The sequence below is a fragment of the Pelophylax lessonae genome (assembly GCF_965119305.1).
Source record: "Pelophylax lessonae genome assembly, chromosome: 4".
In the NCBI taxonomy this organism is placed as follows: Eukaryota; Metazoa; Chordata; class Amphibia; order Anura; family Ranidae; genus Pelophylax; species Pelophylax lessonae.
The window spans coordinates 626,184,392-626,199,480 of record NC_138771.1 but is presented as its reverse complement, the minus strand read 5'-3'; the positions used below and the strand labels follow the sequence as shown (position 1 = coordinate 626,199,480).

Sequence of the window (15,089 nt, the reverse complement as noted above, 5' to 3'; positions counted from 1 at the left end):
TCTTTCACATTGTCAATATGGGGTATTGTTTGTAGAATTTTAAGGAAAATAATGAATTTATTCCATTTTGGAATAAGGCTGTAACATAATAAAATGTGGAAAAAAAGTGAAACGCTGTGAATACTTTACAGATGAACTGTATACTATGATCTGGACCAATGAGAACCTTCAGACACCCAGGTTCAGTGTTAAGCCAGCCACACATTATAGTCTTGCCCAGGTTAGGTTAAATTGTAAAAGGACATATTATCTTTTATAATTAAAATGTTAGAAAGTTGGTTGAATGAAAAGATGTATTCCTGAAGTATGAGAAGGTCTTCTGATCCATCAAGTCCTCCCTAATAAAACTTAGGATCAATGTCAAATAATATGTCATCCAATTTCTTTGAATACTTTTGATCTTGTGGAAGCAAGCCTAGGCAGCTATTGGATTTCTGTACAATTTTATCGTGGTGCAATAGATTGTAAAATCTCAATGTGAGCCATGTTCTGTACAATTTTAAAGAGGTTGTAAACTCGTTTGTTTTTCTTTTTTATACCCTGCAAGAGAAAGACATAATGAGCTAGTATGCATCGCATACTAGCTCATTATGAAATACTTACCTTAGAACGAGCCCCCGCCGTGCCGCTCACTCACCTCTATGACAGGCGACATGTCCAGTCGCCCGTCTTCCGGGATCGCGGCATCCGGCCATCTGATTGGCCGGAGCCGCGGTGACGTCACTCCCGCGCACGCGCGCGGGAGCCGACAGTCTCGGCACGGGACTCTGAAGGAACGGCACGATCGGCCGTTCCTTCAGAGCGCATGCGCCAGTGACGTCACTGGCGGCATGTAAGGTAAATATCTCCTAAACGGTACAAGTTTAGGAGATATTTACAGTACCTATAGGTAAGCCTTATCATAGGCTTACCTATAGGTACAACTTGCAGAGGAGGGTTTACTTCCTCTTTAATAAAGATAATTCCTAAAGGTTTTTTACCCTAATGCATTCTATACATTAAGTTAAAAAACCTTTTGTGTCACAGGTCCCCCCCCCCCCCTTTACTTACCTGAGCCCGGATCTCGATTCAGCGCTGTGCATTCTTTCCACCATTGGATCCACCTGCAGTCCATCAAATTCTGTGACGAGAGCAGGGGCTGAGCCACGCTGTCTGAATCCATTGATGCAGACAGGGCGGCTCGGAAGCGAGCCCACGTGAGTGCCCCCATAGAAAGCGCCTTCCTATGGGGGGCACTCGCTGAAGAGAAGGAGCCAGGCACAACATCGGGGAACCCCAGAAGAGCAGCATCGGGGCTGCTCTGTGCAAAGTTATTACACAGAGCAGGAAAGTATAACACGTTTATTTTATTTAACCGCTTCTGGACCGCCCGCCGAAGTTTTACTGCGACAGGGCGGACCTTCTGCGCGAAACGATATAGACCTACGTCGGTCGCACGCCTGCCGCTAGGGGGCAGCGCGGGGACCCCAATGCACGGGGGCGGCGGCTCTGATTGCCGCCTGACATCCGCGATCGCTGAGAGAGAAGGACAGTTGGCTGTTGTAAACACATCTGACCGTTCTTCTCCCTGAAATGATCACAGAGTGCCTGTGATCCTTCTATATAGGATCACAGGTCTCTATGGTCATTTTAGAAGCCACAACCCCCCCCCCCCCCAGTTAGAATCCCTCCCCTAGGCTCACATACTGGTACCCCCAAAAGTGTCAAAAATGTCAGTCAGGGGTCTAATCTGTCCGCCGCAATGTCGCAGTCCACTGCCATTACTAGCAAAAAAAACAATAAAAATGACATAAATCTTTCCTGTAGTTAGTAGGTGCGATATCTTTTGCGCAAACCAATAAAAATGCGCTTATTGTGATTTTTTGGTAAAACAAAAAAAAAAAATGTAGCAGAAAACAAATTGGTCTAAAATGTTAACAAACGTTTTTATTTTTTTTTATTTATTTTATTTTTTTGAGAATGTCATATAGCAGAATGTGAAAAATAAAAATCTCACAGGTCATCGAATACCACCAAAAGAAAGCTCTATTTGTGGGGGAAAAAAAGGACATCAATTTTATTTGGCTACAGTGTCGCACGACCGTGCACTTGTCCGTTAAAGTCACGCAGTGCCGAATCGCAAAATAGGGCCTGGTCAGGAAGGGGGTAAAATCTTCCGGGGCTGAAGTGGTTAATGGATGCATTAAGGTAAAAAACCTTGAGGATTTAGAACCACTGTAATCGTTGGGTATTACATTTTCCTTTGTGTATTTATCTGTGGATAGTCTGTGCCCCACTTTAAAGATTTTATGTTGTCCTGTGCAATCATCTCTCTGCTGCAGTAATATCGCCATGCCAATCATAGAAGGTGCGTCAGTATCTCATATTTAGCTTAAACTGTCACCCAACGCTGCCTTTACAGCACTGAAATCCCAAGCAGTGTTGTCACCCCTGCCTGAGTTCTCTCCTGCTGGACTACAGAAAACCTCCACCTCTCCTCATCTCTTTAACATAAAGTGGGGGGGGGGGTGTTTTGTAGTCCGACAGCTAAGAACTCTCAAGGAAAGTTGACAATCCTACGTTCAAAGTAAGAGGGAATGCATTGGCTATCACTACTATATCAGAAATGTTTATTGTCTGTTTGTCCTTCCCATCTGTATCAGGTATGTGACGTTCACCTCCAGCAGTCTCCGAGCCCCCTCTTCCCTACCATCGTCCTCTCCACCTGTCTAAGAAGCAGAGTCCGAGTCTTTGAGTTCTCTCATCTAAGCTCTCCGTGTTCTGTGTATTCCGGTTCTGGGAATCTCTACCTTCACCTCCTCTTCCACCACCGACTGAGACTTCCAGAGTACCTCTGGGTTTGTGATGTCATAATGAAGCTGCAGGAGAAGTAAGTGGTGGGGAAAGCCATGTCTTGAAGTTATTTAAAGGGAACCTAACCTGGTAGCACCTTGTGATTCCTGCAAATACCTTTTGTTGTTCTGTAAGCACTTGCCAACCGGCCATTAGTAATGTTACTGCTGACCGGCGGCTTGTGCAGGCACCACGACATACCCATACGTCGCTCTGTTAATGCGCATTGTCATATCCCCTGGGGCACACAGCAGAGCGATCTGTGGATTGCAGTGTTCTCTATCGGGCTCCTCTGATCAACCGATATCGTTTTTTTTTATTACCGATATTTTGGTCATCACATATCCGTATCGGCCGATATGTGCCGATATTTTTGGACATTTAGTCCCGATTCACATTTGTGCGATGCGGGAACGCTGCGAATATGCAGCGTGATCCCGCATCGCATCCGCACCTCTGGCAGTTCACACTGCATATGCGATAGCAGGGGGTGTCAATTAAAAGTTAACAACACCCCCAATTACGATCGCACATTACAGTGCGATCTGCAAGTTCGCACAGAATCGGATTGCACTAGTGTGAACCACTATGCGATCCGATTCTGCTGCGGCTAAAAAAAAAGCCTCATGTGCGAGTTTATTGCGGATGTGGTGCGAATTCAGCCATAAAAAGTGTATGGCTGAAATTTGCACCGCACAGAGATCGCATGTAATTTAGGAGCAGTGCGCTCCGAATTACATGCGCACATCTCCGCAAATGCACAAATGTGAAAAGGCCCTTTAAAAATTTTTTTTTTTTTTTTTTTATATATAGGTACTCTTGTGGAGGGATCTGGGGGTCTAAAAGACCCCAAACCCCTCCTCTGCACTTAAAAGCATTCAAAACGCCAAGTTTGGCTGTTTTGAATGCTGTCATTTTTTTGAATTTGGCGCCGAGTACCCGGAAGTGATGTCATGATGACATCAATTCCGGGTTTCAACACGGAGACCAGATCAGAGCCAAATGTGGCTTTGATCGGGTCTCCGGCGGCCGTGAAGGTAGGATGCCCGGGTCTCCTGGTGGGACGGGCGAGCCGCAGAAGGCGGTAGGGGCGGGACGTCCCCTCCCGCTCCTTGTAATGACAGCTGAGCGGCTTCTTAGCTGCATGAGTTGTCATTACAAGATAGCCGACCGTTGGCTATGGACAGTGGTACCGGGGTGATGCCGCTAGCGACAGGCATCACTCCGGTACAGCACTTTCCCGAAATATCGGCAATATTATATCGGTAACCTCCGGGGCCGATTCCGATATATCGGGGAAAGTGCAGATCGGCCCTCGATATATCGGCTTTGCCGATAATCGGTCGATCCCTAACAGATACCATGTAGATGCTGGTGATGACATGTCATCTAGTAAAGAACAGTCATGAATGGAATGCATTTATGACATCGATGTTCACTATTGTGAGTAATCTGTGATTGGTCACCAGTAATCACATGGTACCTGGGCCAATCACCAGGATTTTTGTTTTAGCAAACATGTAGCAGAATACATTTTGTCCGAAATGTATGAAGAAATTAGATTTTTTAAATTTTTTTTATTGGATCTGTTTTATAGCAAAGTAAAAAATATATTTTATTTATTTTTTCTCAAAATTTTTTTTTTTTGTTTATAGCGCAAAAAAATAAAAAATAACGAAAAGGTGATCAAATATCACCAAAAGAAAACTGTATTTGTGTAAAAAAAAAAAAAAAATATATATACATTTAAATTGGGTAGAGTGTTGCATGACTTCGCAATTTCCAGTGCATTGCTGAATAGCAAAAAAATGGCCTGGTCGTGAAGGAGGTAAAACCTTCCGGAGCTCAAGTTCTCCTATTGACCATTATGGGTATTGTAATTTGTTGCCGTTTCTTGGAGTTATCCAGTTTTGAGTCCTGATTTATGGGGTCTCTTCTTAGCCCCCGGTCACACCAAATCCGACTTTAAAATTGTGCTACTTCACTTGAAAACTGTGTCAGTGCGACTTTAGGTGCTACTTGGCTGACATCTGTGCGACTTCATACACTGATGTCTATGCAAGTCGCACCTCCATTTTGTAAAAATAATGCAGGAACTTCTTTTTTTAAATCAGTGCGGCACTGGAAAGTCGGTGTGGCACTAATTTGAACGGTTCCATTACTGCCAATAGGTTGCGACTTGTCATGCGATTTGGACCTGTCAAATCGCATGACAAGTCGCACCAGTGTGACCAATGTCTTAAAGTGGAGCTCCACCCAAAAGGGGAACCTCGCTTGTTTGCTTCCCCCCCCCCCCCATCCGCTGCCACATTCATCACCTTTTGGGGGGAGGGGGGAGCAAATACCTGTCAAAACCTGGTACCTGCTCCCACTTTGGTTAAGATCGCCGCAAATGTGTGGCGATCTATGCAATTTCCGGCCCCTCCTCCTCCTTGCTGCCTTCTGGGAGACACACAGGTCCCAGAAGACAGCAGAGACCATTCAGACTTGCGCATGCGCGGTAGAAAAGGCTGCAAAGCCCCAAGGCTTCACTTCCTGTTTCCCTTAGTGTAGATGCCTGGGCCTGCGCCCGGAGCCAAAGGATGGATCGGCTTCGAGTGCCGACATCGTGGGATCCCTGGACAGGTGTCAATGTATTAAGTCAGCAGCTACAGTATTTGTAGCTGCTGACTTTGACTCCCCCCCCCCCCTCCCCCCTCCAGGTGGAAACTCCGCTTTATCACATTCTCATCTTTTATATTTAACTGAAAATTAAAATGGGGGGGGGGGGGGGAGTCAAAGTCAGCAGCTACAGATACTGTAGCTGCTGACTTAATACATTGACACCTGTCCAGGGATCCCACGATGTCGGCACTCAAAGCCAATCCATCCATTGGCTCCGGCATCTTCACTAAGGGAAACAGGAAATGAAGCCTTGGGGCTTTGCAGCCTTTTCTACCGCGCATGCGCAAGTCTGAATGGTCTCTGCTGTCTTCTGGGACCTGTGTCTCCCAGAAGGCAGCGAGGAGGAGGGGCTGGAAATTGTGTAGCTCGCCACACAATTGCGGCAATCTTACCTGGAAGTGGGAGCAGGTACCTGCTTTTGACAGGTATGCGCGCCCCCCTCCTCCTAAAAGGTGACGAATGTGGCAGCGGAGAGGGGGGGCAGAGGAAGCAAACCAGCAGATTGGATTTTTTTGTGTTTTGTTTGTACTAAAGTTGATTTTAGTGTATTTTGTTTTTTTTTTACTAAAAACATAGATTTGATAGACAGTTGCGCAAATATTGTGCAGCATAAATTGCAGCTGCCACCATCCTATTCTGTATGTCAGAAAATCTCCATGATTTTGGGTGTTTTCAATCCCAAAAATGCACATTGTGCCATGCATGAAAAAAATGAGAAGAAAGGGTTAAGACAGCGTTCAGTTTGCTGCAATCCATTTCTTTAACACTCAGCATTTCCCTGTGTGAGATGTCTGGGCGGACGGCCAAGGAGACTGCAGAGCGTGACACAGCAGCTGGAAGGGTGCCCGAGCCGGCGCGTGGCAGCGAAACATTTGTAGATTGGAGTCGTTGTTGAAGGGTTTTATCTACGCTGCGGCCATTTACAGAAGGAACGGGGCTTCCTTCCTGGGAGATATTCGAGCTGTAAAAGCTATGCACCCGTGCAGTGCGAAGAAATTGCTGTGCCTTAGGACTATAGGTGTGACCAATCATCATGGTCGCGTATCTGTGCATCGCGTGTAGCGCAGCCCTTTTATTTTAATAGGCTGCCCGGGGAAAAGCAGAAAAGAAGTCCCGTACTCTTTTCCAAAAACGCGCCGCACCGAACCGCATGGTGCTACAATTTGGCATTAGCACAAGCCTGCAGATGTGTGGGGGTTTCATTAACCACTTTCAGCTCCGGAAGGTTTTACCCCCTTCATAACCAGGCCATTTTTTGCTATTTAGCACTGCGGTACTTTAACTGGTAACTGCGCGGTCATGCAACGCTATACACAAATTTACATGATTTTTTTTTTACACAAATGGAGCTTTCTTTTGCTGGTATTTGATCACCATTGGGTGTTTTTTATTTTTTATTATACTGTATAGTCAAAAAAGGCTGAAAATGTAAAAAAAAAAAAAAAAAAAATATATAATATATATATATATATATATATATATATATATATATATATATATATATATTTTTTTTTTTTTTTACTTTCTGCTATAAAACATATCAAATAAAATTTAAATTTCTTCATAAATTTAATACAAAATGTATTATGCTACACACCTTTGTTTTAAAAAAAATCGCAATAAGTTTATATTAATTGGTTTGCGTGTAAGGTATAGAGTCTACAAATTATGGCATATAAACTGGAATTTTTTTTTTTTTCTTTTAATATACTAATGGAGGTGGTCAGGGACTTATAGTGGGACTGCGATAGTGCGGCGGGCAATCTGACACTTATTGATACTGAGTGGGAACTGACTGCCACTGACATCACCAGTGACACTAATCACACACATACTATACATTGTCACTGTACTAATGACACTAGCTGGGAAGGGATTAACATCTAGGGCAATCAAGGGGTTAAATATGTGCCTAACTATGTGTAATGTGTGCTGCTTTTTACTTAAGATCTCTTTGTTTTTTAGAAACAGAGAGACTGTTCCCTCTGTACAGAGCCCTGTGTTGATTGTCAACACAGGGCTCTGGGCTGTGATTGGACACAGCCGATCAGCAGGTCCTGGCCATAAATCATTGGCTGGGACCTGTCAACAGACTTCTACTGTGTACAATCACTGTGGGTGTAGGGAGGGGGCGAGCGAGCGCCCTAAACCTGGGAACAGGAAGCGACATACCAGTATGCTGCTATGCCTGTACGGAACGCCCAACCGCAGTTCATTGCGCGGGGTGGGGGGGGCGGGGTCTGCAAGTGGTTAACAATTAACACCACCACTGTGCGTCTGCTAAAGGGCAGTGCGTTTCTTTGCAAGTCGGGAAGGCGTGCAAGTTTGTGCACGTTTTCATCATACATGTGAATCTAGCTTTGGAGTCATAGTGTTGTTTTTTGTCATGCATGTGTTGTGCCAAGACAGGCCATTCAACATGACAGACCAAAAATTACTCCGGCACCAAATTTGACTAGCGCAGTACACCACAGTGGCAGGGTAGGGTATTACTGCGCATTACAGTGCACTGGGAAGGTGCATAGGAGATAGGAGTGCTTTTTCTAACGAAGGGCACCGCAGTACACCAACACATGTATTCTGTATTATGGCAGTGCACTGGTGTAAATGGGCCCTTTAAAAGTGAACGTCGTGACTTATTTTGAATGACTAAATCATTTTTAGACTATGCCAAATAAAAGCCTTTGCACACACATTTTAACCCTTTCACTGCTAGAGACAGTTGTACAATTTTTTTTTTGCACATGTAAAAAAAAAAAAAAAAAATAATAATTTTAGGTCTGAAGATTAGTTGAAACCCCCAATCATCATATAATGTATAAAAGAAAAAGCTTTGAAAAATGAAATGGCGGTAGTGCCAATTTTTTTTTTTTTTTTAATTATATTTTTTTTGGTTTATCAAGAGCTTATTTGTTTAAGGAAATGATACATTAAAGTTAATATAAAAAATAAATATATATTATAAAATTAAAATAAATATAAAAGATGAGGTTGTGCCGAGTAAATAGATACTGCTTGTGCCTGAAAAATGGCGACAAAGTTTGGTACCCTATTTTCCATAGGCAACGCTTTAAAAGGCCCCTCAGGTCATCAGTTCAGAGCTAGCTGTAAATATTGGCCCTACAATTATTACTCACTCCAACATGCACAGCTTTATGTAACATTTGTAGCACAAGCAATGTCTTCGTACGTAGGTGCCCCAGATAGGTGTGTTTTACATTTGTGTTTGTACGTGTGGGCAGGGTTTTTTTGTGGGGGTATTTTTTCTTGGGGGGGGGGGGGGGTTGTTCTTTTGTGATTCAGGATTGGTTTCTTTGGCTGTGGTGTAGCTTTTTTTTATTTTTTGATATTTTCTTTTTTTTTCACTAAAACTTTATATCAGAAAGGGGACAAAAAAGTCTCCTATGTGATATAATAAGGTTCTTTAGACCCCTGATGTTTCACCTGCCCTCCATTGAAGCTGTGACCCTAATTGAAGGTAATGGGGCGCAGATTCTGTAGCCCCAGTTCCAGGGGTCACAGAAAGCTATCAGGCAGCTGTTCTTTCATCAGAAATCTGACAGTGGGCTTGTGGAGTGAATATATACACGCACAAAAACAGTTTTACTTACCTGATCCTTCGCTTTTCTAACAGGCGGTGCTCCTCCACAATCTGGGGGTGGACTTGTCCTTTGGTGTCCTTAACTATGGACCCTGCTCTGTCTTTTTAACATCAGGACCCTAGACCAGTGGCGAATGGGGGTGCAGAGGCTGAGAGAACCAACCTAGCTGCAAGGGGGAGCAGAGGATCTTGTAGGTAGTTCTCCTTCTTTCTTCTCCTTCTTTCTTCCTCCTTCTTTCTTCCTCCTTCTTTCTTCTTCTTCCTCCTTCTTTCTTCTTCTTCCTCCTTCTTTCTTCTTCTTCCTCCTTCTTTCTTCTTCTTCCTCCTTCTTTCTTCTTCTTCCTCCTTCTTTCTTCTTCTTCCTCCTTCTTTCTTCTTCTTCCTCCTTCTTTCTTCTTCTTCCTCCTTCTTTCTTCTTCTTCCTCCTTCTTTCTTCCTCCTTCTTTCTCCTTCTTTCTTCCTCCTTCTTTCTCCTTCTTTCTTCTTTCTTTCTCCTTCTTTCTTCTTTCTTTCTCCTTCTTTCTTCTTTCTTTCTCCTTCTTTCTTCTTTCTTTCTCCTTCTTTCTTCTTTCTTTCTTCTTCTTTCTTTCTCCTTTTCTCTTTTTCTTTCTTCTTCCCCCATGGCATTAATGAGCATTCAACCTTTGCAGTGCTTGCACAGCCCCTCTACAAGAGATCCACTTTTTTATTCGCTCCCTTTTGATTTGTTAAATATACTATTGAAAACATTTTGTTATCTCTGCTTTTATTAACAGCTTGGCGCCGGCCCCTTAAAGGGCTTTACAGGCTGGGAGGTGGGGTGGGGCTTAAAGTCATGTGACCGCCATAATTGGCTGTCACGACGGTCATATGATCAGAAATCATGTCAGGCGCGGGTAAATGTGGCGGGAGCAAGCAGGGCGCATGCTCTCGGCACAACACTGTTTGCACTAATGCACACAAATATGCAGCAATTCAGGACGAAGGCCCGGCTGCTGCGAGGCTGTGTATTTGCACGTGGCTGGCGCCAAGCATTTAAGTTCAGAAAATACCTGTTGATCCTGCCAGAAATCTTGTAAACTGATAACTTCCAGTGTTCTTTGCCTGTGGTATGTTATAAATTACTCTGTTCCCAGCTGTCTCTGAGGCCTACAGAACCCTGTCCCTGTAGATTAAGAGAGCGGGAGGTGTTTTTAGTCCTGTCCTAGGATGACTCTGCTTCCTCCAGTAAAATGAAGGAGCGTTGTCACCCTAATTACAGGAAATGCATTACTGGCAGGATCATCAAGTAAAAATAAAGAAAACTAAGCCTGAAAAAAAAAAAAGGAATGCAGCCACCGCATCTATGGTCTGGTTGGTAAGATGTAATATATTATGTTTTTGATGTTGTTTTTTTGATGAGCTTTAAATGTTTCTTTGCACTGTATGTTTCAGACTGCGGCCTCAATTCATCAGGCAGCGCTGCCTCACCCGACACACGGGGTCCTCTTCCCAGACCATCACAGAGAAGCTACTGAACTCTTCGCTGTTCTCCTTGTCGGATGGGAGGCAGGAAAGGGACCTGTATGAGGAGATGGTGGCCAAACCACACAACTGTCCATTACGAGAGGTGGGAGCATCTCAAAGGGAGGACAGAAGAGCATTAGATAGATCTGATAGAGGAAGAAGAGTTGTTGAGTGTTTATGATGCTAAGAAGGCCACAGAATATAAACTTGCTGGCTTATGTTAACCTCTTCCTGCCCATCCTCTGCACCCCACAAACACACAGCACTATGAAGTTAACCCTCTCCTACCTTTAGGGGTGTACAGCAGAGTGGATAGTGGGAGGTAGTGCAGTACTGGGCGGAGGGGGGGAGTGGGAGCTGCTGGTTGGTGACCGCCCACCGTCCTAGCAACCAATTGCCTGCAGGTTAACATTAAAGGTTAACTGCAGCAGCTCCCATCCTCTGTTCAGTTCTGTGCTGCCTCTCACTGCCTGCTCTGCTGCTACGATGAGAACAGCAAATGCTAGGGGGAAGGATTGGCAAAGCCGTTGTTTGCGATCTATCGATCGGCTGCCCGCGGCTGTACACTGAGCTGTGTGGGAGTTGAGTCATCCCAGCCTATCCAATACAAGAAACCAGCAAGAAGATGCCAGCGAGGGAGCTCACTGCAGCAGAGGTTAGAATAGGTCCGCTTTTCCACTCCTCCTACTGGTTTATATTGGGAAATGGTGTTGGGGACTATCTCTGGACTTGGATTGGGGACCCTAATGTAAAGGGGGACACTGATGGGGTACCCTAATGTAAATGATGCGAACATGTGCTGCACAGTTTTTTTTTTTTTTTTTCATTCAATGCATGAAAAAAAGCTGACAGATCGCCGTACCAACACAAGCAATGTTGGTACAGCGATATCCCCTGCTGTGCTATTGTGTCCTGACAGGGGGACTCCACCCACTAGGACAAACTGATCAGTGCTCACAGCCTTTGTCTGCAAGCACTGATTCTTGTTGGACTTATGAACAAGTTGGACTTTCGAACGAGTTAGGCTTACAGAGTAGGGGGCTTACTGTATTGATGTCATTATACAAGTGATGAGGGCACTTGACATATTCCACAGGCCTTGCATCGACTTCTTAAGGAGATATAAGGAGGTATTGGTTGGAAACAATATAGACATCCAATTAAAATACACCCAACAACGATTCCTGTCTGCCATCTGCCCTGATCTCCTGCCTGTGTTTGGTTACAATCTCAACTCTCAATTTTATATTTCACAGCCAGCTGTTAATTGTCACTAGTCATAGTGTATCCGGGGATAAGGGCATCAGAGTTGTGCCTCAGCCAAGCCTGGGGGGGGGGGTTTGTGGTCAACAGGGTCGGGGAACAAGGGATGAGCAGGAGGAGCAGTCGCCCTAGGCGCAGCAATGAGAGGGGGCACCCCCCTCACCACACGCACTCTCAAGTGGCAGGCAACCATAAACCAAGCAATTGGTCGGGCATTGCACACTCTATGCCAACCATGGCCAGCCAGGGCAGAGGGGAAAGATCGGGCACAAGGGCAGTAACCCCCATTCTACAGCACTCCTGAGCAGCAGGAGAGGGGTACGTGGTTCCACATCCTCACCCTGGGCGCTGGACAACTTGTCCCGGCACTGCTGGTGAATGGAGGGTGGCTCCTTTAGGGGCCTGCATTCATCTGGTAACTTATAGGGTCCACCACAACTGGGAAAGAACTGAATAACTGTGTAAAGTGGTATAGCTGGGAGAATATTTTATACACCCCATCGGCTTCTTGTCCTTCCTGAAGAAAAAGGACGAGGCAAGCGGTCACTTGTTGGGGCTTTGCTTGGCCAACAAAGACTGTAAAACTAGAGGAAGAGGTTTCTAAAACTTCTAAAAATAGGAAATATTTCCTCTTCTCTACCCCTATGAAAACTTTCGTACATAACTGCAAATCTTATTAGTAGTACTGTCTCAGGAAGACCGAGCAACAAAAGGAACATGCTCTACCGTATATTACCTAGAGACTGGAAACCAGTCCTCAAGCCCAAATGCCTGTGAATTGTAGCAATAATCCTCTAATACAATAAAGCCCGCTACTCTCTAACATCCATTGCAACAATTCTTTATTGGCTACATGGCAGGGTACAGCAGTAACATGCTAACACGTTTTTCGGCCACAGCCTTACTCATGAATGCTGTGAGTAAGGCTTTGGCTGAAATGCGTAGTGTGTTACTGCTATACCCTACCATTTAGCCAATAAATAATTGTTGCAATGGATGTTAGAGTAGCAGGCTTTATTGTCTCAGGAAGACCTCCTTTTTTTATGGATATATGCTAATGTCCCCTTTTTGGATCTTTTTTTCAGTACTCCCCCCTGCCTCCGCCCTGGTGTCTCCCACCACTGTCTCTCTTCTCATCTCTAGCCTGTAAGTCTCTGTATCTGCAGAGGAAGGAGTCAAATAGCCGTCTTGACTGGTGTCATTACTCTCTGCCATCAGAGGACCTCTCTCCTCCTCATGTAAGTACCTGCCTTTTTAAAGGGTTACTTCACTTATATGGAAAAAAAGGAATAGAAAAAATAATATAGCATAAACAATTGCTACACGAGCCATTTTGTCATTTAATGTAATTAAAAATGATCTTTCTTTTTCAAGTTGCAGCTGCTGTTTTGCAGAGATAAGAAACACAGAGATCTTCCCTCTGTACAGAGCTTTGTGTTGATTGTCAACACAGATTATATGTAAAGTAAAGGCAGTTTGGGACTTTAAATGAGACACAAGCCGGGTAAAGCACTGCGTCTCCATCCCTGTGATGGAAATTAAGGAAAAACGGTTGGGACATTAAATGAGGTGGGTGACAACAACCGGCCCTAAATAAACAATACTTACCGACCAGTCTGCTAACAAACCAAATAAACCTGTCTGTCTAACAAAGTACGTCAAAAACAGGGGTTAAGTCAACACACATTTGCAAACGCATGTGTAAGTCCCAAACTGCCTTTACTTTACATATAATCAGGGATGGAGGTGCGTGCTCCTCAGCCGGTCATTCTTAGATTTGACCCCATGGCTATCACATAGCCAGTATATTGTATTTACTTTACTCATTTTGCAATACATATTGAAGGTCAGTCATAGATGGGGGCAGGTTGGGGGAGGCTTGGGCTACCTCCATGCCCACCTGTCCCTTGTCTATCCATTAGCTAGCATGTGCTCCCACTGTGGAGACACCCATAGATTAGTAGTGTTAGGACTGCAGGTAATACAGGGTGCCGTGAAGGGGCCTTGCAGCTTACACATGTGTTTGCAAATGTGTGTTAACGAAACCCCTGTTTTTAACGTACTTTGTTAGACAGGTTGATTCGGTTTGTTAGCAGACTGGTCGGTGAGCATGGTTTATTTAGGGCCGGTTGTTCTCACGCACCTCCATTTAAAGTCCCAATCTTTTTTCCTTTAAGATTGTCAACACAGAGCTCTGGGCTGTGATTGGACACAGCCGATCAGTGGGTCTCAGCCGGGAATCATTGGCCGAAACTTGCTGACAGGCTCCCACTGTGTACAATCACAGCGAGTGCCAGTGGGGGGCGCATGCACGCACCCTAAACCCGGAAGCAGGCAGCAACATATGGGTACATCACTTTGCCTGTGCGGGCCGCTCATCTGCAGTACATTGCAGGCGGTCTGCAAGTGGCTAAATTTTTTTTTTTTTTTGGGGGGGGGGGGGGGTTTGTAGTTTGTGGTTTGTGTTTTTTTTAAATAGGGTTGTTAAGGGTTAGAACCTCTGTCAGGTTTTTATTGCCATTCATTTTCTCTAGCGAAGGGAGGGAAAGTCTCAAATTTTAAGCTTTTACTGAGCAGGAGTAGACAGGAAATCTTCTTCCAATGGGGACACTTGTTCCAGCAACATTGCTCTAAGAAGGAATTTTTCCTACTTTGGAGAGATCTCTTCTCACTTCTTGTTTTGTCTGTTCTTAGGATATACACACCTCTGGCAGTTAGGACGGTTACTCTGATGGTTCCTGGTTTGTCATTACTCTTTCTGGGTCATCTTGTTACTCCCTGGACAGAGGAGACGATGCAGATTAATTGTCCAATGGGGAAGCTTAGTTTGGCATCTAAAGTGATTGTAAAGTCTCATTTTTTTTTTCTTTAAATAACAAACCCGTTATATTTACCTGGTCTGTGCAGTTGGTTTTGCACAGGACAGCCCGGATCCTCCTCTTCTCAGGTCCCTCTTCAATGCTCTTGGCCCCTCCTTCCTGTTGAGTGCCCCCACAGTAAGCAGCTTGCTATGGGGGCACCTGAGCCAAGTCACAGCTCCCTGTGTCCATTCAGACACGGAGCCCCGCCCCTGGCCCCTCTGTATCCTGATTGGCTGAATAATTTTGATTGACAGCAGTGGGAGTCAATCGTGCCACGCTGCTATCTCAGCAAATGAGGAGGGAAGTCCCAGGCAGCTTAGACACTTCTGCAACATCGCTGGATAAAGATGGGCTCGGGTAAGTATTAGGAGGGCTGCTGCACA

The 15,089-nt window shown here is 44.8% G+C and overlaps 1 protein-coding gene across 1 annotated transcript in view; it reads left to right on the top strand.

Annotated features, from left to right (window-relative positions):
- Positions 1 to 15,089, top strand: part of CTC1 (CST telomere replication complex component 1) — an 80,807-nt gene that overhangs the window by 19,545 nt on the left and 46,173 nt on the right. Inside the window, exons 8-10 of the mRNA XM_082256252.1 lie at positions 2,643 to 2,869; positions 10,511 to 10,685; positions 12,931 to 13,083. Of these exons, the coding sequence (XP_082112378.1) occupies positions 2,643 to 2,869; positions 10,511 to 10,685; positions 12,931 to 13,083 (555 nt within the window). The remainder of the gene's footprint in view (positions 1 to 2,642; positions 2,870 to 10,510; positions 10,686 to 12,930; positions 13,084 to 15,089) is intronic.